Source organism: Lissotriton vulgaris, chromosome 7 (assembly GCF_964263255.1).
Source record: "Lissotriton vulgaris chromosome 7, aLisVul1.2, whole genome shotgun sequence".
NCBI lineage: Eukaryota > Metazoa > Chordata > Amphibia > Caudata > Salamandridae > Lissotriton > Lissotriton vulgaris.
In genome coordinates, this window is record NC_141695.1 from 724,736,064 (window position 1) to 724,759,240 (window position 23,177).

General features: G+C 43.4%; 1 protein-coding gene across 1 annotated transcript in view; it reads right to left on the bottom strand.

The window, feature by feature from the left end:
- Nucleotides 1-23,177, bottom strand: part of LOC147702336 (ATP-binding cassette sub-family A member 10-like) — a 1,673,715-nt gene that overhangs the window by 913,271 nt on the left and 737,267 nt on the right. The window contains exon 16 of the mRNA XM_086930968.1: nt 8,149-8,239. Coding sequence (XP_086787094.1) covers nt 8,149-8,239 — 91 coding nt within the window. The remainder of the gene's footprint in view (nt 1-8,148; nt 8,240-23,177) is intronic.

The window sequence follows — 23,177 nt, forward strand, 5'->3', positions numbered from 1 at the left end:
AGATAACCGAGCCACATTTATGGTAGTATTCTCTTGGGAACCCATCCAGTCCTGCTCTCTAACCAGGGATTAGATCAGTGATCACTTCATTTATCTGCTCCAGAGTCATTGGTTGGTCCAGTGTTTACGATCGGGTGTAGTCAGTGGAGACATCGATATGTCAGTAATTTATGGAGCCTGCCGTTCTCCTGTCAGACAGGGACACTCCGCATGTAGGGCCCCATAGTAATACGTATAGTGAGAGGCTATTTCAACTACAGTTTTTGCCTGTGCCCCAGGTCCTGGGTGGCCAGCCAATGGAGGAGCTTACTTTACCTTTCTCCCCATTCATATACCCACCTGGCTGAGGCTTCCTAGCACAATTGTGCTTCATCTAGGCATAGTTGGCGCTATGAAGTCCTGTTCACTACTAGGATGCTGCCTACTTTCTCCAGTTGAACCCCTCGGTTAGAGTGTTCCAGTGTAAGAATAGCCATCTCCAGTTCCGTGATTCAGGAGTATGTTGCACACAACCTGCCTCTGATATAGGAGGAGGTTACTCTCCTCATGGTGGCCTTACAGGCCTCACATCAGGTCCGGGTGAGTCCACTGTCCCTTGGTTAATTTCCAGAAAGGCCTTCAATTGAGTTGGCCCAAGGGGGGGTCAACCGCATACTCAACCATAACCATGCATTTCAGAATCACTTCAGTTTATCCCCTGTCCTTCCATCTCCTTACATGAACTGTAATAGGAGCTGAAGCAACCAAAGTTCTATAGTCGATAGCATCCCATTGGCCGCCGATGCATGCATAAACCCTTGGATCCTAAGATTTCTAACCAATCAAGCTTCACTTAGGCCCAGAACATAGTTGGCCAAACCCCTTTCAGTTATACTCGGAGCTTCAGAGGGTCTGAGAGAGTCCGCGGCATCCAAGATATTGATAAGTCCCATTGATGATTGTCCTACCTTGGGATAAAAGCAGAATGAGGTCCCTGAGGGTCCTTAAGGTGAATGAGGTCAATGAAGGGTGGATGTATACACTCAGTAGGTTATAGTGAGTCCATTCTAGAGAACCCTTCAGGTTAACATAATGCTGCAAGGCATCACATGAAATTTGGGGGACCACAAATGGCATGGAATTGTATACAACGATCGTCACCCACTGGAACCATGGGTGAACCCCTCATGATATATTCTTTCATAGCTATATTTGGCCAGAAATTCACATGTACTGTCCACCAGGTGGGTGTCTTGTAGCATTAAAATCTTAGGGGCAAGACAGTGCACAAATTGTATTATTTCACTTTTCTAAATATCGTTAAGAACACTATTGATGTTCCATGTCATTACTGTAAAGACTGGCATGGCATCTGGCCAGATTTTAGGGACTACAGGGTGATAGGGATAGCGAGAGTGCCCATGGCATTTGTAGTGCAGCATATGGGGGTTGCTGTTGCTGACCCAGTTGGTTTGGGGAGCTGCCAATGTGAAAGTGTAGAGAATCTAAGTATTGCTGTGTGCTGTGGTAGGCATAAGCATACAAAACAAGGTAACAAACTAAACAAAGCCTTATCCCGCCAAGACCCCCATCGTAGAAGAATCTGTTACCAAAATCAAAACCCCAACTTACACACTAGGTGGTAACTCTAACCTCCCTACACCCCTCTGTGCACCTTGGCATTGAAGGGTTGTAGAAAGGATTCAATGGTGCTAACGTGCTATGAATTATACAAATGAACATGTTATACCCTCCCCGTGCTCATTATCCCTCTCTGGACGGGGTTGTCTCAATGTTCCAGGTTTCGAGTAGTCACTTAGTCCCCCATCTTCTTTATTGTATTCTGATGATGCTGTTGCTTCCTGGTGCCCCTGGTGCCTCCTTTGGGATATTTTCCTGCATCTGAGTCCCCAGGCCTCCCCTTTTGGCTTCTATGTGTCTGTTCTGGCTGGCCTCGACCACAGTGTAACCTGGTTTTATCTGGAAGAGCCATTGTTTGGTTAACCAGTTCCAGGCCATCTCTGGGGTTTTAATGTGACTTGTATTCGTGGATCAACCTCAGCTTTACTGGAAATAGTATCATACAATGCAGGTCCATAAATCTGAGTTTCTGTTTTATATGCTCATATGATTTCCACTGCTGTTATATTGGTGGTCGTAGTCCAGGAAATCAATAATATTTCTAAATTTAATCGAGAGGTATCCCTTTGCTATTGCCCCTTGCAAATTATAATCTCGGTCCTGATAATTCAGCACATCTGAGATCTTGGGGCGGGGTGGGGATTGTGACCGGGGCTTCTCTGCCAGTGATTGGTTTGTCCGTTCAATAATAAAACATGGGGTCGGTACACATCTATCCATGACTTGATCAACTGCTCCAGGAACAATTCAGATATCAGGCTTTCCACCCCCTCAAAAACCCAACAAAATCAAGACTGATGCTGTGGGCTCTGTTTTCTGCATCTTTTGCCCATTCCTCAGGGGTTTGAGATGCAGCAGTCAGGGTGAAAACCTCAGTTTTAAGATCATGCACCATGTCTTCTAACTCTAAGATACATCCCTCTGCCTCTGGGACCCTGCATGTCTTGTTCCAGAGGTCTTGCTATAAAATGGCAAAGTCCACCTGCACTTTTCCTATGTTGAATTTCATGGCCACTGTGGATCTTGTATGGCGTGCAAAATCACCATGGTGTTGCATCCTCCTTGTGGTTATCCTCCTTGCGACTCTCACCCAGGGGCACCCCTGTGGCTTCCAGCAGAGAATGTAAACGTATCCATTTTGGTCTGTGTCTGTGAAGCTGGTAGCTTATTTCACCCTATTTCCAGCCACGGGAACCCTGGAGGACCCCCTCCTAAGGTACTTGTACGAGTTGGTGTTCGTCTTCGATACTTATTACCCTCGGGGGCAAACCTGCTTGCCCCACAGGAATCCTATAATTGCGGGCAGCACGAGCAACCAAGCCCCCATGGCTCTAAAGCCAGCTCTCAGGCACTCCCAGTGTCCCCAATACAGGGTCCTGCAGATGGAACAAGTACCTTGGGCACCCTGCCATTAAAGCCAACTCTTCCAGTTAGTATACGGGCACAGTCTGCTTTTGTTGAGCGGGTAGGAAGGTAGACCTCAAAGAATTTGCTCCTTCTATAGTCCTGCATGTCTCCACCTGCCACAGTCGGGGGGAAATATGAAGAAGGCAGAGTATACACTCAGTAAGGGGGGTGGAGGGTGGATGTTGGACCAGGGTGAATTAGGTCCTCCTAGCCCCTCTGTGAGGCTGCCTAAGTTTCCCGCACTCTAGCATTGCTTATTGCCCTTCACAGGCTCATCAGGTGGGCCTCCAGGCCACAACAGGTCTGGCCGATCTGGCTGCACAGCGGGTGAGGCTGCAGAGAACAAAGGAGCAATCCGGGCCATTCGTGGAGGAAGCTTACAAACTCTGGCGGTCAACTCTGCATGGGAGGTAAGCCCTGCTTCACTGTTACTGCCGGGAGCCTGAGTGCTGCTACCAGCTGCCATCTTAGAATGAGCGCAATGTGACAATAGTGCTTCCCTTCTCGACAGGTTGTCAGCCCAGGCCACACTGGCCTGTTTCTGCTGCCTCTGGAGGTCCAGCAATGTTGATTGCCCTTCACAGGCTTGCAAGGTGGGCCCCTAGGCCCCAATAGGTCCTGCTGATCCGACAGTATGGTGGGTGGACCAGCAGAGAACAACAGAGCACCCAGGGTTGATTGAAGGGGATGCCTACTGTTTCTGGGGCCCCTGCTCCAGGGGGGAAGCCCCACTTCACCATTTTTGCCAGGAGTCGGAGCGCTGCTACCTGCTGCCAACTAAGATTGGGTGCAATGCACCAGCACTGCTACTCCTCTCAACGGGTCCTCTGACTGGCCTGCACTGGCCCATTTCTCTGTCGGTCAACTGTAGGACACACCAGGACCAAGATGAGCTGCGATGCACCGGAGCCAGATGGGAGCTTGTTCTGCCTCTGCACCATATTCTAGGGTTACTTGTTGGACTTGTCACTTTCTGCATGGTCATTCCCAGACTTTTTGCCTTCAGTCCTCCATTTTTGCTGAATTATTTTTTGTTGGCCTTAGGAATCTATGCACATTACCACTGCTAGCCGGTGATTAAGGGCCATATGTATCAAGCCTTTTGCGATTCGTTAAGGCCGAAATTCGCAGAATTTCGGCCTTAGCGAATAACAAACGGCCTTTATCCGATTTCGAAATGTATGAAAAATTAACAAAATAAGGAATCGCAAAAAATTGCGATTCCTTATTTTGCTTAAGCATTTAAGGAATCGCAATTTTGCGATTCCTTAAATGCTATGTATGAAGCTTTTCAAAATTGCGAATTCAGGTTTAGAAATCGCAAATTACCACCAACTTGTAGTTGGTGGTAATTTGCGATTTCTTGTAAATATGCACAATTGTGCATTTGTGAGGGTGGCATATGACGCACATACATGCCCATTGGGCATGTATGTGCGCCATATGCACATACATGTACTTTCCTTGAGACACCCCTGCACCCTTGAAATAATTCTCAAATTGCGATTAGCAAATTGCGAATTCGCAAATTGAGAATTATTGCACAGTCATTTCTATGGGCCTCCTGGCCCATAGAAATGAATGGGAAATTATTCCTTATTTGCAAATTCGCAAATTGCGAATTCGCAAATAAGGAATAATTGGAAATCGCTAAAAAATAGCAATTTTCTACATACATACCATTTTGCGATTTCTAAATAGCGATTTCTTAATAATCGCTATTTAGAAATCGTAAATGGTGATGATGATACTTATGGCCCTAAGTGTTTTTGCTCTCTCCTTAAAACAAGGTAGAGTTGGCTTTTACTCAATTAGCATATTTAACTTACTTATAAGTGCCTAGTAAAGTCATACTACATACCCCGAGGCATTTAAATTAAATGCTACTAGTGGGCCTACAGCACTGGTTGTGCCATCCACTTAAGTGGCCCTTTCAAACAAGTCTCGGGCCTGTCACTGTAGCCATTGTGTGCAGTTTTAAACTGCTATTTTGACCTGGCCACAATAACTTTTGGCAGGTGTAAACTTTCTTTTTTAGTACTAGGGTAGGCCTTGGACAGTCCAGAGTTCAGGGTGCAGTATTTTTAAAATGTTAGTTATGTACTTTTATGTTTTACATGTCCTGGTGGTGGAAAACTCTTTAATTAGTTTTTCCCTACTGTCAGGCCTGCCTCTTCCATAGGATAATATTGGAGTTCCCTTAATACATTTAATAAGTGATAATTTCCAAATGGGACCAGGCAACCAGTTCCTGTTTGCTGTTTTTGGAATTGTAATGAAACATCCTCTTTCATGGTGTCATTTTTTTTTTATTACAATTTTGAAAATGCCACTTTCAGAAATGTTCAATTTTCGGCCATTTATGCGCTCATTTACAGCGCCTCGTGCCGGCAGTGCAGAATATTTACAAGTCCATGATAAGCCACTATTCATGGCTTTTCATGGCCTAATAGATATGATGTAAGGCAAAGCAGCGCAAGCCACTGTGTTGCCTTACACTGCATCAGGGGTGGGTTCATGGGCGTTGTGGTGGGTTTCCCCATGCAACACCCATGGGTTTTGACAAATTCACAGATTTGCAAGGATCTGTAAACCTCAGAATGTGTCAAAACCATATGTCTCCCCAGGGGAGGCGTAATGAGGAGAAATTCTGCAGCACACATAGAAAGAGGAAAAAGCCTCATGGAATGTTTGTGTGCAGGAAGGTGCCCCCTTCTTGCACAAAAACAATCTGCCAACACCGCAGACACCTTGCAAGGGTGCTTGCGTTGGCGCTAGGCATCAAGTTATGATTATGAACCAGCTCAGATAGAAAGGACAGGAATGCACCGTATCCTGTAAACACAGTGCATTCTTGTGCTTTCAAATTGGTGTAGGGCAGCCCAGCAATAAGATTTGCAGCACTGCCCTATGCCAATTGATTGTAAATGAGGCCCTTAGTGCCTGTGGCCTGTCTATGGGTCACATGACTGGGTGTGGCTGACAATTGGGCTACTGTATTGCTCCTAGACAGTCACACACACTAGAGAGCTATGGTGTGCCTTGCTGGGCCATCACTGGCAGGGTAAGAGGGTAGCTCTACTTACACTTGAGTAGGTCTTGTCCTGCCTCCACTCAAAGGGCTGCATACTCATTGTAGTTAGTCTGGAGCCATTGCTGGGAAGGCATAACACCAGTGCACTTCAAACGAAAAACTCTAGAAAGCTACTTCCATTCCAAAGGAAGACCCAGGTATAAAAATTGGACCTCAGACACCAAGACTTCAGTTCACCAATGGACCTGTGGAAACTCAGCCAGGAATAATGACTGCTGTACTGCTGAAAGGACTGCCGCTCTGCCGTAGTGCTTCCATGCTGGACTATTGCCTTGCTAGACTTTGTTGGATTATTGTATGAGCGACAGGGACATAGCAGGCTCCTCACTACCTATACGAGCACCCAGATCAAGCTGGAGCAAGACCCTGATTCCTTGGTTCTGCCCCTCAAGTCCTGGACCCTTAGTATGGCTGAATTGAAGTTGTTGTGCTTTTCACAACCATGTATCGACCTGTTGATACTGAAACCTGGACACTCGGACAGCCTGCCAGTGTGAAGTTCCATCAGCCCGACCCTTTGCGCTACAGTATTAACAGTTTGCGGGGAGAACCACGGTGTAGCTCCATCCTGTCTGCTCACAAGGACAAGTGGATCTTTGCTCTACAGCTATGACAATCTGCGATGCCCATTCTCCTCTTTATGCTGCATCGATGCCCGTCCACAATGCTCCTCTTCGCCCCCTCCCCGAGAACGAGACTCTGCAATGTACTGAGACAGTAACTTTCCAGTGGGACTAAACTGTTAGCTGTATCTGACCCATGCTCCATCGTGGTCATTCTGAAATTGTGACTTTCTTCCGGTCTCGCACAACCAGATAGCCGGTAGCGGCATTTTGGGCTGTTTGGTGCTGTTTTATTCTTAAATATTTAATAATCACTAACTTTAGTTCTACTGATGACGTTTTGTTAGTTGTCAAAACATGGGTCGAGACATTGCTTTTACCTCTAGCAAAGCTATATTGAATACCATTGATGGCCTTGAGATCAACAGATCTGAATGCGTTTACATTTGTCAGGAGTAGTTTATGCCTCAAGGTATTACCCAGAACTATTGAACTGCTGAACTGCTGAAGCCCTAGGACACAATAATTTGGTATCTAGAATGGTTTGTTGTAGGATAAATAAAGCATCAATATGTGGAGGTTTTGGACACCCCCAGAACATCAGAGAATGTGGGGATTGTGGATGGCCAGGTTAGGCTCGACTAGCAAAATGAGAATAATGATACATCATGTAATTCAAGTATGTAATTGTATTGCTGACACAGAATGCACTAATGCTTTGTATGCTTGAGAAACGGGGTGATTGTTCTTGAAGTTGTATTCTTCTCATATTATATGAATAATTCCTCTAAAGTTACTGACAAACTGCTTAAAACGCATTTCTTAAGGCCTGAAGGTGTGTCACCCCATTAAGTGTATTCTGCACAGCCTTCTTCTCAGTGATGTTTATATACAACGAGCTGCAATATTCATGTTTCAAGTTTATCTGCCAAAAGATCATTTTGATAAAAACATTTGAAGCTTTGCAAACGCCTGCCTGATGTTTTCTTCAGACAAGAGGGAGCTCTTTCTAAGGCAAGTGTGGAACTATTTTCCCTTCCCTTGCCAACCCTTCCTACTGCTCTACCTCCCCATCCCACATAGAATCCCTCTCACACATTTACTACCGTGTGAGCAGGTGGTCCATGTGTGTGTCAACCCTCCTGGAATAATTTTGCGTTTGTAGAGTTTTGCCCCTTTCTTAGGGGTTTAACTGATTATTGCACAGTCATTTGTAACTAGTAATCATGGCCTATCCATATAAAACGTAATACCATCATGGTATGATAACTTGCCCCTGCACATACTCCTCATGACTGACACAGTTTCTTAATCTTTATATTCACCTATTGTAATAATGATGCTTACTGGCTCATTGCTGTTTGACACTGCCTGCTGTGAACACCTTGGAAGCCACTCAAGAGCATGCTAAACTAGATTGCAAGGACTGACAACCTCGTGCTCTAGATTAAAAAAATGAATTACCGTAGGTGGTAGCCAATACCCCACTTCCTCTTCAGAAACATAGATGTGCCGACACACTTCAAACTCCCTTTTGACAGCACAGCTTTCCGATCTAAAAACAAAAACAAACACATTCATATTTTTACCAAAATAGAGTACCAAGATTTTATTGTCAGGGGGAGAACTGGGATTAATCTCATTAAAGCAAATGACAAGACAACATTTCTTGGGCTACAACAATCTGAAGTACTCACCGAAAAGTCGAGCAAAATATTTGCACAATCGAAAGTGCATGAATTATCCTAAACGTGAGGTGTAGGTCTACAAGAGACTGTCTTTTATGCAAGAATCAAGATGTAAAGATGTCGAACAAGAATGGAGTTTCATCCATGTGGGCCAGAAGCCATAACATAGACACCGCTTAGTGGAAAAGATGTTCTAGCAAATATCCGCACTGCTTAATTCTTCCTCTGTGCTTCTCAGAAGCGGAAGGCTCCTTCAAGGTGGTGACAGAGTATTTAATGGACATTAGAAATTTTGAGTGTTGGGTGCTCCATTGAAGACAATGAAGTGACTCAGGGCTAATGTTGGCTTGTATAAGCCCTCTGTTCCAGTGTGTCTTTCTGTGTCTCCTTTTTAATTTAGAACATTCTATTGTCAATGGGCGGAACATTCTAATAACCTTATTGCCCTTCTGCCTCGGGCTATACTGGTTATTGAAGGCCTTCTCCCTCCTTTTAGGCCCTCAATTGACCGATAAGTGGAGTTCAGTTCAGGGCCTTTAACAATCAGTTTAGCCTTCGGCAACAAGCTATAAGGCTACAGAATATAATTGAAATGACTGGTCAATGCTGTCAATCTTCTATTTCATTAGATCAGTTATAAACCTTAATTGTAAGATCTCTATAACAGGGAGAGCATCATGATGACATCTGAGAAAATCAGTAATACATAGTGTTAGACCTGACATCATTGGCCTGAGTCTCTCCTCCATTTTTTTCTGTTTGCCTCCACTGTTTACAATGTTTTTGCTGGTATATTGCTCTGGGCACTGTGCTACTGCTGATCAGTGCCACAGTGCAAGTGCTCCCTATGCAAAATTGCTGTATTGATTGAATTCCATGTTTGGCTTATTTGGTTTACTGTCAGTCCCTAGTCTAGTGCACCAGGAGTGCCAGGGCTTGTAAATACAAATGCTGCTCGTGGGCCTGCAGCACATGTTGTGCCACCCACAAGAGCGGCCTAGTAAAAGTATGTCTAAAGGTCTGCCATTGCTAGACCTACATGCAGTCTGGTACTGTCACGCAGACTGCGCAAGTACACCTACTTGCCAGTCCCTAAACCTTCCCTTAACTCCATTTTAGTCACCCCTATGGTAGGCCCACGGACAGGGTGCATTGTAAGTATAAGGTAGGACAAGCCTGACAAGGTTGGCATGTCCTAATAGTGAATTACAGCCATTTTCATTTTTCACTATTTCAAGGTAACCTTCTCTCCATTAGTTAGAATGGGCTGCCAGGATTATTAATGCTATAATCCTAGCTGGCTCGGGGAGCATGGTGCAATGTCGAGTTTGGTATCCCTGAACTCAGGGTTTAATCACGCATCTGTTGGTGTGGATGGTTTTTGGACTCTGGGTTTGAAAATAGCACTTTTAGAAAGTGGCTATTTTCTTGTCTAACTATTTCTGGTTTCTGCTGGTTTGGTGTGTGTGTGACAGGAGCTGGGTGGCTCCAGAGGTCTGAATGAGTCAGTGTGGGATGAGTGGGACATTTGCATTGAGAGTAGGGGAAGAGTAGCTCCTGATAGCCTGCCCTGCCTGACACAATGCTGGCTCCACCTCCTGCCAGGCGACTGATGGCTCTGTGCCTGCCAGGGACGATCCTGGCCCCACCTCCTACCAAGAGACTGATAGCTCTGCTCCTGCCAGTGACAATGCTGGCTCAACCTCCTGCTGGGCGTCTGAGGACCCAGCCCTGCACAGTGAATAGGCCAGGTGCCTCTGCCTGGCTACACCCACAACAAACCCAGAATGTGGGGAAATGTCCCTGCATGGACAAAGGGATCAAAGCCAAAAAGGGGTATAAGAGAAGGAACCCTGAACCAAGAATTTAGATCACTTCTGACAAGGAATCCTGAACCAAGGACAAGAAGCCTGCTGATCCAAGGACTTGCCTACCCCTTCTGCCAGTGTGCTGTTTGCTGGGGGGAATCATGCAGTTGCTTCTTTATTTTTGCCAAGGAACCAGGAGAGAGGAACTGTGTGTGTACTTTCAAGCTTTGCTAAAGAAAATCTCCAAGGGCTGGAAGAGTGCCAGCCTCCTGTTGATGTCACAGGGCTAAAGGACTTCATCTGCTAAAAGTGCTTGTTGCTGGAACCTGAAAGTCCAGCACCTCTGAAAGAAACCAGCAATCTCGACGCCGACGGACGCCGCTGAATCCAGCCCAACATCGTGAGTAACGGCTCCAGTGTCCCGCTTCCTCGATGCCGGCCGCCGGGCCCGATCGACGCCAGTAGCGACGCCAGTGAGTAGCGAGTTCGGCTCTAGCTCCAAGTGACCCCGTGTCTGCACCGCTGCTGATCGCATCGACTTCGAGCCCTCTCGACGCCGTGAGTGCTGCTCACTCTTGCAACATCATCATCGACATCGACGATGACGCCGTATCCTGCTTCGCCTCGTGAGCGCTGCTCCTGCCTGACATCTGTCGACGCTGCTGCAGGTCGCCCCGACTCCGAGGCCCGATCGACGCTGAAGACGCAACGCCGGACATCTCGACGCCGCTGATCATCGCGTGCTTTGCTTTTCCAAGGTACTGTGTTGTGGGGGGTCTGTGCGACTCCGGGCTCGACGTAGCGCTCCTCGTGGTCGACGCCGAGCCTTTGCATTAACTTTGCCTCGACGTCGTGTGACTCCAGTGTGGGTTACATTGTTGCCAAGAACTGTGATTTAAAGAAGAAGAGTTGCTTTTGTTACTAAAGACTTTGTGCTAAGAAGAAACTACACTTGAACTATTATTTTTCCTTCCAAGAGTATTTATAAGATTGTGGTATATTTTTGTCGTTATTTGGTCTTGTGCTAAGCCTTATATAAACATCCTTATTTTTATAATACTATTGTGTCGTGCCCATTTGTAGTGTATTCACTTTATTACTGTATGTCGTCATAAATGCTTAACGCACTGCCTCTGAGATAAGCCTGTCTGCTTTGCCAAGCTACCAAGGGGGTGAGCAGGGGTTATCTAAGTGTGTGATCCCCTTGCCCTGACTAGAGGAGGTGAGTCCCTATTTGTCAGAAGTGTATACCTCTGCCAACTAGAGACAGCCAAGTCTAACACATAGCTACACAAAATAATATGGAAGTCGCAATGTGTATCACAACATATTAAAAGTGAGAAAGATTATGGAGGTAACGCAAGTCTTGTGGGGGAGGTTGATGGAGAACAGAGGTGATGACTATTAGTGGAACTGGGAGGTGAGAATAAGTATGGAAAGGGGATATGAGGGGAACTCTATTTAATAATACTGTCTCCATCAGTGTTTAAATGTGTGGTTACATTGTGGGGTACAACGAAAATCCACATCACATGAAACCATCTACATGGATATTACATTCTTGTTTGAACTGTCCAATCTATGTCACAAGGCCCTGCCATCTTGGTGTGCATATTTCCAACTGCAGTGCCGTATTTATCAGCTTCTTTACCTTAGTAGTAGTAGTCTTTATTCGGTTTTAAAACAAAAACAATAAAAGCACACATAAAAGTTTACAGTTTAAAATAATTTCTGAATGCTCATTTGAATACTTAAAATCTGTAAACTGTGAATTAAATCCATTATACTCAATAGGACTGAACACAAATTCATTTAAGAAATGTGTCAAAATACAGTACAACATAATGAATACATATTAAAGTGTTTGTTGTGCATCACGCGTCTTAAAATTACACCCAGGCTCGCATTGGAGAGCACCACACTGGTTGGCCATTAAGTAAGATTCACACACTGTAAAATAGTCTAGAACAGTACTACTCAAGCATTTCAAAAATTTAAAACAAAAAACTGTTTTACAAATCATGCAAGACATAGCAAGTACTTCTCTACTAGCGGGCTGTATGTCCTCATGCCTCAGCCGCCATGCATTTAACAGATATTTTGACAAGGCAAAGATGAGCGATTCTGTAGTATCACTCCAAAGAATCCTAATTGTAGCCCTAATTTTTCTTGTTTATATAGTACAACAAATCGGAATTAGCCAAGTTTTACTGATATTGACGTAGGTGGGAAAAGCATTCAGTCGCAAAATACCATATCTAAATTGTAAGTATAAATATTTTGCTTGGGGGGTGGGTGGGGGAGTTCAATATGATTCATGGATTCCTTGCAGGGCATATTGTTTTTAAAATTTTAAAAACCTAGCCGTTAGCTCCCCAACAGTGCCATGATTCAACCAGAGACCGTGAACATGATGCTAGTATTGTTTTTTGAGGCACATCAACGTGTCTTTTGTGAATCTATCTGGATTAGACCAGAGTTCACACATATCAAGTTTGTGCACCCCTGTCTTAACATATTGGAGCCATGGTTTTTTGTCAAGAGCAATCACTTCAGAAAAAGATTGTCTCATAGGAAGTGGGGGATTTTTAACCCAACCCCAAACCAATAAACTAAGGTTCTGAATGCTGCCAAATGTGCTATGTTTTTGAGCTAAGATCCAAATGAATGTGGGTTAAAGCCACATTCTGGGGTAATTCAAGAGTTGATTGGTTGGCGCAGATAGTGCTGATCTCTAGTCACGTGTTTCTGGGTTATTAACCGTCAGCAGTAGAGAATACAGTCTTGTATTCTGGGGTTTGCTGAGTAGTCTGCCAAACATTATATCCGGTCCGGTACCTCTCACTGGCGCGCAGGTGCTTCATCGACGAGCTTGTCAGCTCAATGACTCACAGGAGTGCTTTAAATAGACAACAGGATGTGGCAGCACACTGCTGACCTCTCAGGCAAGGTTGGCCCCTGGCATTCTGGGAAATGCATTCTCTTGTAGCTCGCTCTGATATTTTTAAGTATTTCTCCCAGGTTGGCGCAGATAGTGCTGATCTCTAGACACGTGTTTCTGGTTTATTAACCGTCATCAATAGAGAATATAGTCTTGTATTTTGGGGTTTACTGAGTAGGCTGCCAAACATTATATCAGGTCCGGTATCTCTCACTGGCGTGCAAGTACTCCATCCACTAGCTCGTCAGCCAAATGACTAAGGGAAGTACATTAAATAGAAACAGGATGTGGGAGCACACCGCTGACCTCTCAGGCAAGGTTTGCACCTGGCATTCTAGTAAATGCAGTCTTTTGTAACTCGGTCCGATATTTTTGAGTATTTCGCCAAGGTTGTCTTGAGATCAGCACTATCTGCGCCAACCTTGGTGAAATACTTGAAAATACCGGAATGAGCTACAAGAGACTGCATTTCCCAGAATGCCATGGGCGAACCTTTGCCTGAGAGGTCAACGGTGTACTCCCACATCCTGATGTCTATTTAAAGGACTCCCGTGAGTCACTGAGCGGACGAGCTTGTGGATGAAGCACCTGCGCTCCAGTGAGAGTTACCGGACCTGATATAATGTTTTGGCAGCCTACTCAGCAAACCCCAAAATACAAGACTGTATTCTCTACTGATGACGGTTAATAAACCAGAAACATGTGTCTAGAGATCAGCACTATCTGCGCCAACCTTGGCAAAATACTAGAAAATATCGGAGCGAGCTACAAGAGACTGCATTTCCCAGAAAGCCTGTGGCGAACCTTGCCTGAGAGGTCAGCGGTGTGCTCCCACATCCTGTCGTCTATTTAAAGGACACCTGTGAGTGACTGAGCTGACAAGCTCATCGATGAAGCACCTGCGTGCCAGGGAGGGATGTATGATGTTAGCACGCACACTTTTACCACGCATACCCTGACCACGCATTTTTTACAACGCGATACCTTTACAACGCATAGTGCTTTGGGTGCTGCATAGTAAATAGTTTAATTTACTATTCCAACACCAGTCCCCGTGGACACTAGGGTAGGTTATTGGATAGTAAATTAACCTATTCACTAGCCATTCCCTAAGTCAGATCGCCTCAAAGCGCTATGCGTTGTAATGGTATGCGTTGTAACAGATGCGTGGTCATGGTAGTAAGTGCTAAAAGATGCGTGCTAAAGGTTGTATACCGCCAGGGAGAGGTACCGGACCTGATATAATGTTTGGCAGTCTACTCAGCAAACCCCAAAATACAAGACTTTATTCTCTACTGATGACAGTTAATAAACTAGAAACATGTGTCTAAAGATCAGCACTATCTGCGCCAACCCTGGCGAAATATGAGAGCGAGCTACAAGAGACTGCATTTCCGAGAATGCCAGGGGCGAACCTTGCCTGAGAGGTCAGCGGTGTGCTCCCACATCATGTTGCCAAATTCCTCACATAATACTGAGAAGTGATCCAAAACATTTTGCCACCTCATCTGGGTCTTAGAAATAGGAAAAGTGTTGCCTGCAAAAAGTAGGGATACAACTGTGTGATCAGCAGTCTTGGGGGAGCACCCTTGGCATCGGCTAGGGAGTTAATTAACCCTTTAATATATTGGGTTAACTGGATCGGTGCCAATACAAACCATTGCAGCACCCCTCTGTTCACCCTTACATGCTCATTAATTCACTGTTACATTGCCTTATATTTTGGGCAATACTGTCCTTGTGAAGTCTGATAATTACTTGCAATAGATAATTTTGGATGCCTAGCTTCTCTAGAGCTGCCCACATTTTTCCTCTTGGTATAAGGTCGAATGCAGGCCATAAGTCCACAAACACAACATATATGTGCTCTCTTTTGATTATTACATATTTCCATAAAATTACTAAAAACCTAAATAGTAGGTCAGTAGTGCCCATGTTCTCTCTAAAGCAAGCCTGAAGGGATGACAGAATCTAGCCTTCCCTTGTCCAGTCCTGGAGCCTCTCTAGAAGGTGCCTACAAAACAGCTTTTGTGAGATAACGATGAGGCTAATCGCCCTCTAGGTCACTAGTTTGTTTGTATCCCTCTTTTTATATCCCAGGACTACCATCGCCCCAAACAGGAGTACCCCACATCTGCAACTTTTTAAATGGAATTAAAACTGTGATTTAAGATGGCAAACCAAACATCAGGTTCAGAGAGGAACAGATCATGTGGGATTTTGTGTTGACCTGATGCTTTATTCCTTTGTAATGTGGTAAGGGATATGTTACATTCCCCCATTCTAAAGATGGTCTGATCCACTTCCCAGTATGCTCTAGCGTTAACTACACAGGCTTGATCAGAACCTCACATCCTCTTATCAGCGTTATCCGTCACCCCTGCGTAAAGTGCACCAAAATGAGTTACCCAGACATGGGGTTAAATATACAAATATACTTTCTCAACTTGTTTGTGGGTCCCCTTTGCTAGAATGAGCCATAACTGTCTACTTGTTTTTTTCCGCAGTATATACATCTCTCCATAGCCTCTCTTCCCAGTTTGATTTGACCTTCTTTTGAACCACTTTGTGGTGTTTCCTTTTTTTGGGTCACAATGTCTCTGTACCCTTTTTTATTGCACTCATGTGCTCCATTCGTGCATCCTTACAAGGATCATCGTACTATTTAGATTTATGATTGCATAGGGCTGTATGCTTCACAGTTTTATAACATAATCTTTTAATCTTCCCCATTAAACCACTAAATATATCAAGGATTAGGTGCTCTTCATGAACATGCTTAAATATGTCATCAATTGAGTGTGCTACAATGGTGTACATCTCGGCAAGAGTTTCTTCAAGGAGCGATGTTCGATTGGGGACATGTGGAATTTTCCTTGGTAAAGTACATCTAAGGTGCAACAGTGTGTGCCTGGTAGATAGAGAATGAGATGTATGATCCAGGCACACATTAGATCCCCATAATGGATTGAACTTGGAAGAAATATGTGATCCAGTGCAACCTATGCTCCTTCAGGGATGTGGCCTTTCATTTCCTTGAAGCCTAAATGCCTAATGAGGTTAACATATCGATCTTAACAGTAAGTGACCCCAAGTTCGCCGTCAGGAAGGAGACTTCATTTGTTAGTTTCCCAAAAATGTAGTGAAGCCATCTAGCTTTGCTCTGACATTCACAGTTAGAACATTCTGTTCTATCTTTGGCTGCTCTTTTTTATCCCATTCCCATGGTTGCAGGATCTGGGGCTACAGCAAAGGTATAAAGTAGCTGGTATATCATTAGGTACCGCTGTGTGGGGGTTCACAGCTACACCTGGCCGCCTTCTATGGCTGCGGAGCCCTCTTTGTTACCAACCCTAGAGACCTGAAACATTCGAGGAGCTTTCCCAGGAGTTCCTGGAACAGGAGTTTCTTTCTTTTTTTAAATATATAGGATTTTCTGTCCAGAAGTAGTTAGTTAAGAAGAACACCGACAATTAAGTAAAGTCTTCACCACTTTGATTAGAATGTCAATATCATTGACTACACAATTCTTAGCTACATTTGGTTCTGACAATTTAGCCATCTTAATAGACCCTAGGGGGCTCCCTTTTGCTTTCCTTTTACCCATGATTGTAGATGTACCAGCCCAGGACTCAAGGGACTCAGAGACAGGATAAACAAACTGTCTGCGTTGGACAGAGACCCCAGCGAAGGCAGTAGATGCTAACAGTGTGGCCCTGCCTTGCCTCTTCCTGTCTCAGACAGGCTTAGATGGGCCCGTCTTGGCCCAGTCTTTGCTCGGGCACACTCAGCTGACGACTCTGGCTTTTTGGAGCCTGTCAACTTCAGTTGGCCCCATCTCTCTCCCTGAGCAAGCTGGGGGATGTAGTCCCACCCTAGCTGCAGGGTTACAGCGCGTCTTTGGGAGAAAATGCAGGCAAGGGAAACCACCAGTCAACAGAACACACCCACGATGCGGGACAACTATGGCTCTTTTGAGTCCATCGGCTCCAATTGGCCCCACCTCTCTCCCTGGGCAAGCTGGGGGATTTAGTTCCACCCCAGCTGCAGGGCTGCAGAGTGCCTTTGGGAAGAAAATGCAGGTGGGGAAACCCCCGTTTAACACAACACACCTCTTTTCTTCATCACGCAATATATACTTTTCTTTAGACCAGGGCAATGAGCTCTGCTCTGCTAGCAGAGTTTGCAGAGATTTGTTAACTACGCATTCCATTAAAAACATTCAGGCGAAAACTCAGTTCCTCCACGTAGCGGAGTGATGAAGCAAGGTTTCATATGTACAGAAACTTGCTTGTATTCAGCCCTCTCGAAATAACCTGTAACTAATTAATCAACATGTTTTGTTTACTAATATTCGCATTTCACGACATCTTTAGTAAGAAGGAGAAGCTTGCCTATGTGTTTTCACTAACAGTCACTAGAGTGTCCTAAAATGGGCGCCGAAAATGCGGGAGCTTTTCAGCGCATGCATCTGCCACAACTACGTGGTGTGGCGCATCTTTCGCTTTTGGTGGGAATTTCTTGCAGCTGCGCATTAGTGCCAAGATGACAGCTTCATGTTTTTCATACTAATGCATATGCTCCGGCTTGAACTAAAACCTGTGTGTTCTGCTTAACTATTAATGCTATAGTTAAAATAAAGTAATGGGGTTAGAGTAGAGATAGGTGGTATACAGTGCATTCATTTATTTTTGTATTCTAATGTGTCTCTCTTTGACTTCCTTAATAGCTTCTATTTGGGCCAGTAGGGTGACTTGAATCTCCATATTGAATTGACTCTGCGCATGTGCCGGGAGCACTGAAAGACCTCGAGAAGTGGCATTGAAACCTTGTCAGAGACTGTCTTACCCACGATGCGCCTGAGAACCTCACCCCATGACCTGGGAAAAGGAAGACAACTTGCATATTATAAAAACATTGTATACTAAAATGAAATAATATTGCTGGGAGGAATAAAACCATGGGTGGGAAAATAAATTATGAGTGGGAAAATTGATCAGCTATATTGAATTGAAATTTTCTCATCTTAGTATGGTGTGATGCCCTCTCCTTATCTTTCTGACCAATCAAATGCAGGAAACACATATAATTTGCAACATTTAGGGGGTGGTACACACACTGAAAATTATATAACTAAGGTAGGCTTAGTTAGTTAATTTGTCCGACTTGTCACAGACCTGTCACTGACCCAACGTATGCTGGAGGGGAATCGAGAGTAGAGTGCTGGCGGAGCCCTTTGTCAGAAGAATTGCGGTTTTGCTGAGGGAGAAGTATTGATTACCCAGTCGGGGTTCTACATTTTCCGTCGAGAGGGGTGTGACGCTGGAGTTGCACTTAGAGAAGGTCCTGTCCTGTTGGCAACTGATTAGTCAGGAGCCCTTCTTTGTTCCAGCCCGTGGCCAGGGTTGGTCCTCGCACCATTCTAGGTAAATAGAATTTGTGTGGGATTTCTTTGTATCGTCTCCCTTTTCGACCCATCCCAGGTACTAATGTGTAAAGGTGTTGCCTTGATTTCTTGCAAACTTTATGTTTTATTAATTATTTGCTTACTTGTAAAATTCCTGGTCACTCTATTGCGGCCTCTGACTTATCAAAATCTGCATAGATAAAGTGTTTAAAACTTCTCCAGAGTCTGTGGTTATTCTTCAGTAATTTATGAATTTCTACCCATTATACTAACTCCATAAGATCCGTAGGACTTAAAGCATAGGTGACAAAAGTTTGGTAAGTCATGGTGTACAGGCATAAGTTCTAAAGTGTATAGAATTCTGATTGGCAGTAAGCATGGGCGAATTTTGCGAATTCGCGAATCTGCGGATTTGCGGATTTGCGAATTCGCGATCTGCAAAATGTGCGAATTAGCGCAAATTTGCGGATTTTGGTTTTTTTGCGTGTTCGCGGGGTTTTTTGCGTGTTCGCGGGGTTTTTTGCGTGTTCGCGAGCCGCTTGCATAGCGAAGTTACCCATGCAGTCGTTTATGGGAGAGGGAGAGAGAGATAGATAGATAGATAGATAGATAGATAGATAGATAGATAGATAGAAAGAGAGAGAAAGAGAGGGAAAGAGAGAGGGAGAGAGAGAACGAGAGAAAGAAAGAGAGGCCGGATCTCTGAAGGGCCAGATTCCTGAGTTGCCTCTACAGAACATACAGCTTTTTATTTTTAGCAAAATGCATATGAAAATTGTGCTGTAAAGGTCTCTTTTAGTTTAACCCCTCCTGACAACTCAAAATGGGTGTATTTGCCATCCTCTCCCTTCTTCCTGTTTTTTATATCTGTAAGTGCTTCCTGATGAGGTTTAATTCCTTGGACAGGTGCCTCGTTGCCTACTTGTAACTATTCTCTGACCCTGCTTCAAGGGTCAGAGCAGGGTCAGAGAATAGTTGCAAGTAGGCAACGAGGTGCCAGGAAGCAATTAGCAGCAGGTGTCCAAGTTGAAGTTAATTTGTTTGTAACCTTTTTGTAAAAGGTTACAAAGAAATTAGGTTCAACTTTTGCACCTGCTGCTGTAACCCTTGCTTGGCTGAAAATTCGTCCCCGCTGATTCGCGGATTTACCGCGATTTCGCGAGATTCGCGGATCGCGAAATCGCGGAAAATCCGCAAATTCGCCCGCGAAATGGATTTTACGCCCACCCTTAATTGGCAGAAAGTGAAAATAGTATAACCGGTGAAATGTGTGAATGTTTATGGGCCCAGGTTGGTATGACTAACTGAGCTGGTAATTCCATGCCATCAGTATTTCTTTGGTAGCAGAGCTATGGTTAGGGTTTAGCTAAGATAGGTAGTTAGTTGACTATTGACTTTTATTAGTTTATTTATTAACCAAAACCTGTTTGTTTCGATATTTGTTTTCTGGAATTCCCCAGGGATATTGAATATCAGGTGGTAAATGTAAGCTACACTGCAGTGAGGTTACTTGCCTTGATGAAGTAAGTGCGGAAAGTTAGGTAAAATCTGAAGCACCAGTTAGGGATTATTTCTCGTATAAAAGTGCGAGTGATTGAAAGCAAAGAAGTTCCCTGTTGAAACTTTGGTCTTATATAACCTCGAAAGGGTAAGTCTGAAGGAGTAACAGGTTCTTTAATGCTTGTGTGAAGAGTAAACGGAAGAGGTTTTACTCATAATGTATGAAATTATCTTTCCTTTAAAATTAGTCAATCAGGCACAGTATTAAATGTTTTTATGTTGTTTATTAATGACATGTGCATTTAAATGGAAAAAAATGTAGTTGATGTATTACCTTGCAGAGGAGGGAGTCAGTCGCGGATGCAGCACTGACGTCACAGAGAGCCGTGCTGGGATTGGTAGAGAAACCGGGTGTGTAGTCGTGAGAAAATTGTAAAGGAGGGGTGAGTGCAGAGAGGGAAAACTCACGTGATAGAAAAGCTGCACAAGCATTGGTTAACGCAGCTTGTAAGTCAAATATTAATTGTTAATGGAAAATAAGAGACGTGCTGGTATTGGAGAAATATTTCTGAAAAGTAAACAAATTAAATTAATTGTAATAATTGAAAATTTACACCAGATAAGACAGCGGTGATTATATGTAGCATTTAGATCCCGCAATTATAGGAAATCGCCCAGATAGAAAATACTTAGGTTTTGCCCACGAACAGAGTATTAGAGGAAGACCATATATCATGTACGGAGAAAAAAGAAAAATGTCTTTTATTGTAGAAAATTAAGAATTATTTCAAAAAGAATAAAGCAGTTAAAACAAGGGAAGGAATTATTATTCCACCACCAAATACGCCCACATCATACATGATGATAGAAAGAGGCTACCACACTTGTGTATGGTTAGAAAATTGGATAGAGTATACAAAAGAAGATGGTATATTGGCATTTCCAGGACATGGTACATTTAATGATAGAATATTGTACAATTTAAGCCCTCGCATGAATCAGTTAGACCCCAGACCAAGATTAACGCAATATGAAGCCTTAGAAGAGTGGGAGACTGAGGCTTTTGAATGAGACAGACCTCGTTGTGACAGGAATTTTAGTAGATTTTACCCTAGATTTTCCAAAGAAACAAGAGATAAGCAGATGAAACAATGGAGACAGTCTATGCTAGTGGAAGGAATATATTCTGTATTTACAACAGAAGAACCAACCGGAAGCAAAAGTGATGAGAAAACCAAAATCTTAATGACTAGTGGTGGGGATTCAGAAGATTATTATTTTGAGGATTTGTTAGTGAAAAATCCACCACCTTATCAGGAAGAAACCAATAGAGCTACCCCTAGTGCTTCATTTTTAAAACCACCCTTGGCTCCGCAGATTATACATGAAACCTTATTGGAAAAGGTACTGCAAGAGAGAGAAAGAGAAGCAATAAACAGAGTAGTGAGTTAATTCCAAAAATAAGTTAATTAACTACAATCCTGACAATACTCGTAACTATAGGTCCTGTAGTTCCTTTATCTGGAGATAAGCAATCCAGTCCTAAAACCCCCGGTTTGACTACACCCATAGTTCAGCCCAGGAAAGAAAATGTAATAATCGATGACCAAGCAAGAGAATGCGAGTCAGTAATTTCCTTGATGGATTTACCTATACGAGAACCAGTGGGTCGCTGGATCAGAAGAATTACTCCCAGATGCTCAAAAGAAGTGCAGATTGAGACCTCCACAGGAACGAGAAATGCAATTGTAGTAACCCCAGAAGAATTAGAAAGATGAACGAGAGACCTAGAAAAGCCAAAATTACAGTCCAAGGTGCTAGATATATTTAAATTAAGGGTAGAATTGGACGAAATGGTAGCTGGAAATGTAGGATTGGAAAGGTTAAATTATTTTAATGGAGAACAATTATTGTTTATATGCAGAAGTGTTACTCGAAATATGAAAATATTTCATGAAAAGTAAATGAATTTGGCTTCAGAAATGGGGATTGACATTGGCAAATCAAAAAGTATATAGAAACTATATAGAGCTGAATTTTCTGACAAAGATTTAGAAAACCTGAATGTGTCAGGACGAAAGTTGCAGATTAAAGAAGTGTTGTCACTGTTGCAGAAATGGGGAGATTTAGACAGATGGAAAGCTAGATGGGCAAAGAAAAAGGAAGAAGCACAGACAAATAGAACTGCATCTGAGTATCTAATGAAATAAACAGAAAAGATGGAAAGGTTGTGTCCAATAAGAGGTTATGTACATGTCCCATGGTCCCGACAGGATATTTTATAATTTTCTAATGCCTTCCCAAAGCTTAAAGATTAGCCAGTAGAATGGTACAGGCAACTTGAAAGGTTTGTGAAAGTTTTGAAGGTATTGTTGAAAGATTTAGATTGTTTATTTGACTTTGTTGTTCCAGCTGACTTATGGACCGAGTGAAGAATTACAGTAGATTGGCCAAATGATTAAAATCCTAGAAATCAAAAAACAGGAGCTCCGTCAAAAGAGGTAATGAAAAATTATAATCAAGAAATAACTTATTTGAAGGGAAAGATACCCCCAAAGGAAACAGACTGGAAAAAAATAGACAGAACCACCCAAAATAATGATGAATCGATACATGCATACTATGAACACCTATTGCAGGTGTTTAAGCAATACAGTGGGTTAGAAATATTGATAAAAAGGACATGGCACATTTTATATATCATTTTGTGTCTGGACTAAAACCAAAAATATCACAAACAATTAAGGAACATAAAATATGTTGGTAAGCAAAACCCGCCGAATAAAATCTCAAGCATGCAAAATACTGTGTGGATGAAATTGATAATAAACTAAAGAAATTAGAAGAAACAGTAATGTGGGCTCAAGTAAAAATGGTAGAACAGCAGAAACTTTATTTAAGTCAGCAAGCAAATAACCCAAAAAGAAGGAAAGGCCAGGGTGAAGGCAGTGGAAGCAAGCCTAGAGGGAAGGTGAGCAAAGAAGAGGCAAAGACAAAGTTTCTGTGTCCTGGGTGTGGAAAATTGGGACATTGGAGAAACAAGTGTAAATTGATACAGAATAATAATGTCCAAAATCAAAATTTAAATCCACAGATGCAGAATGAGGTTTCAGTGAATCAGCCGCAACAGGTAATACAGAATCAGTTAC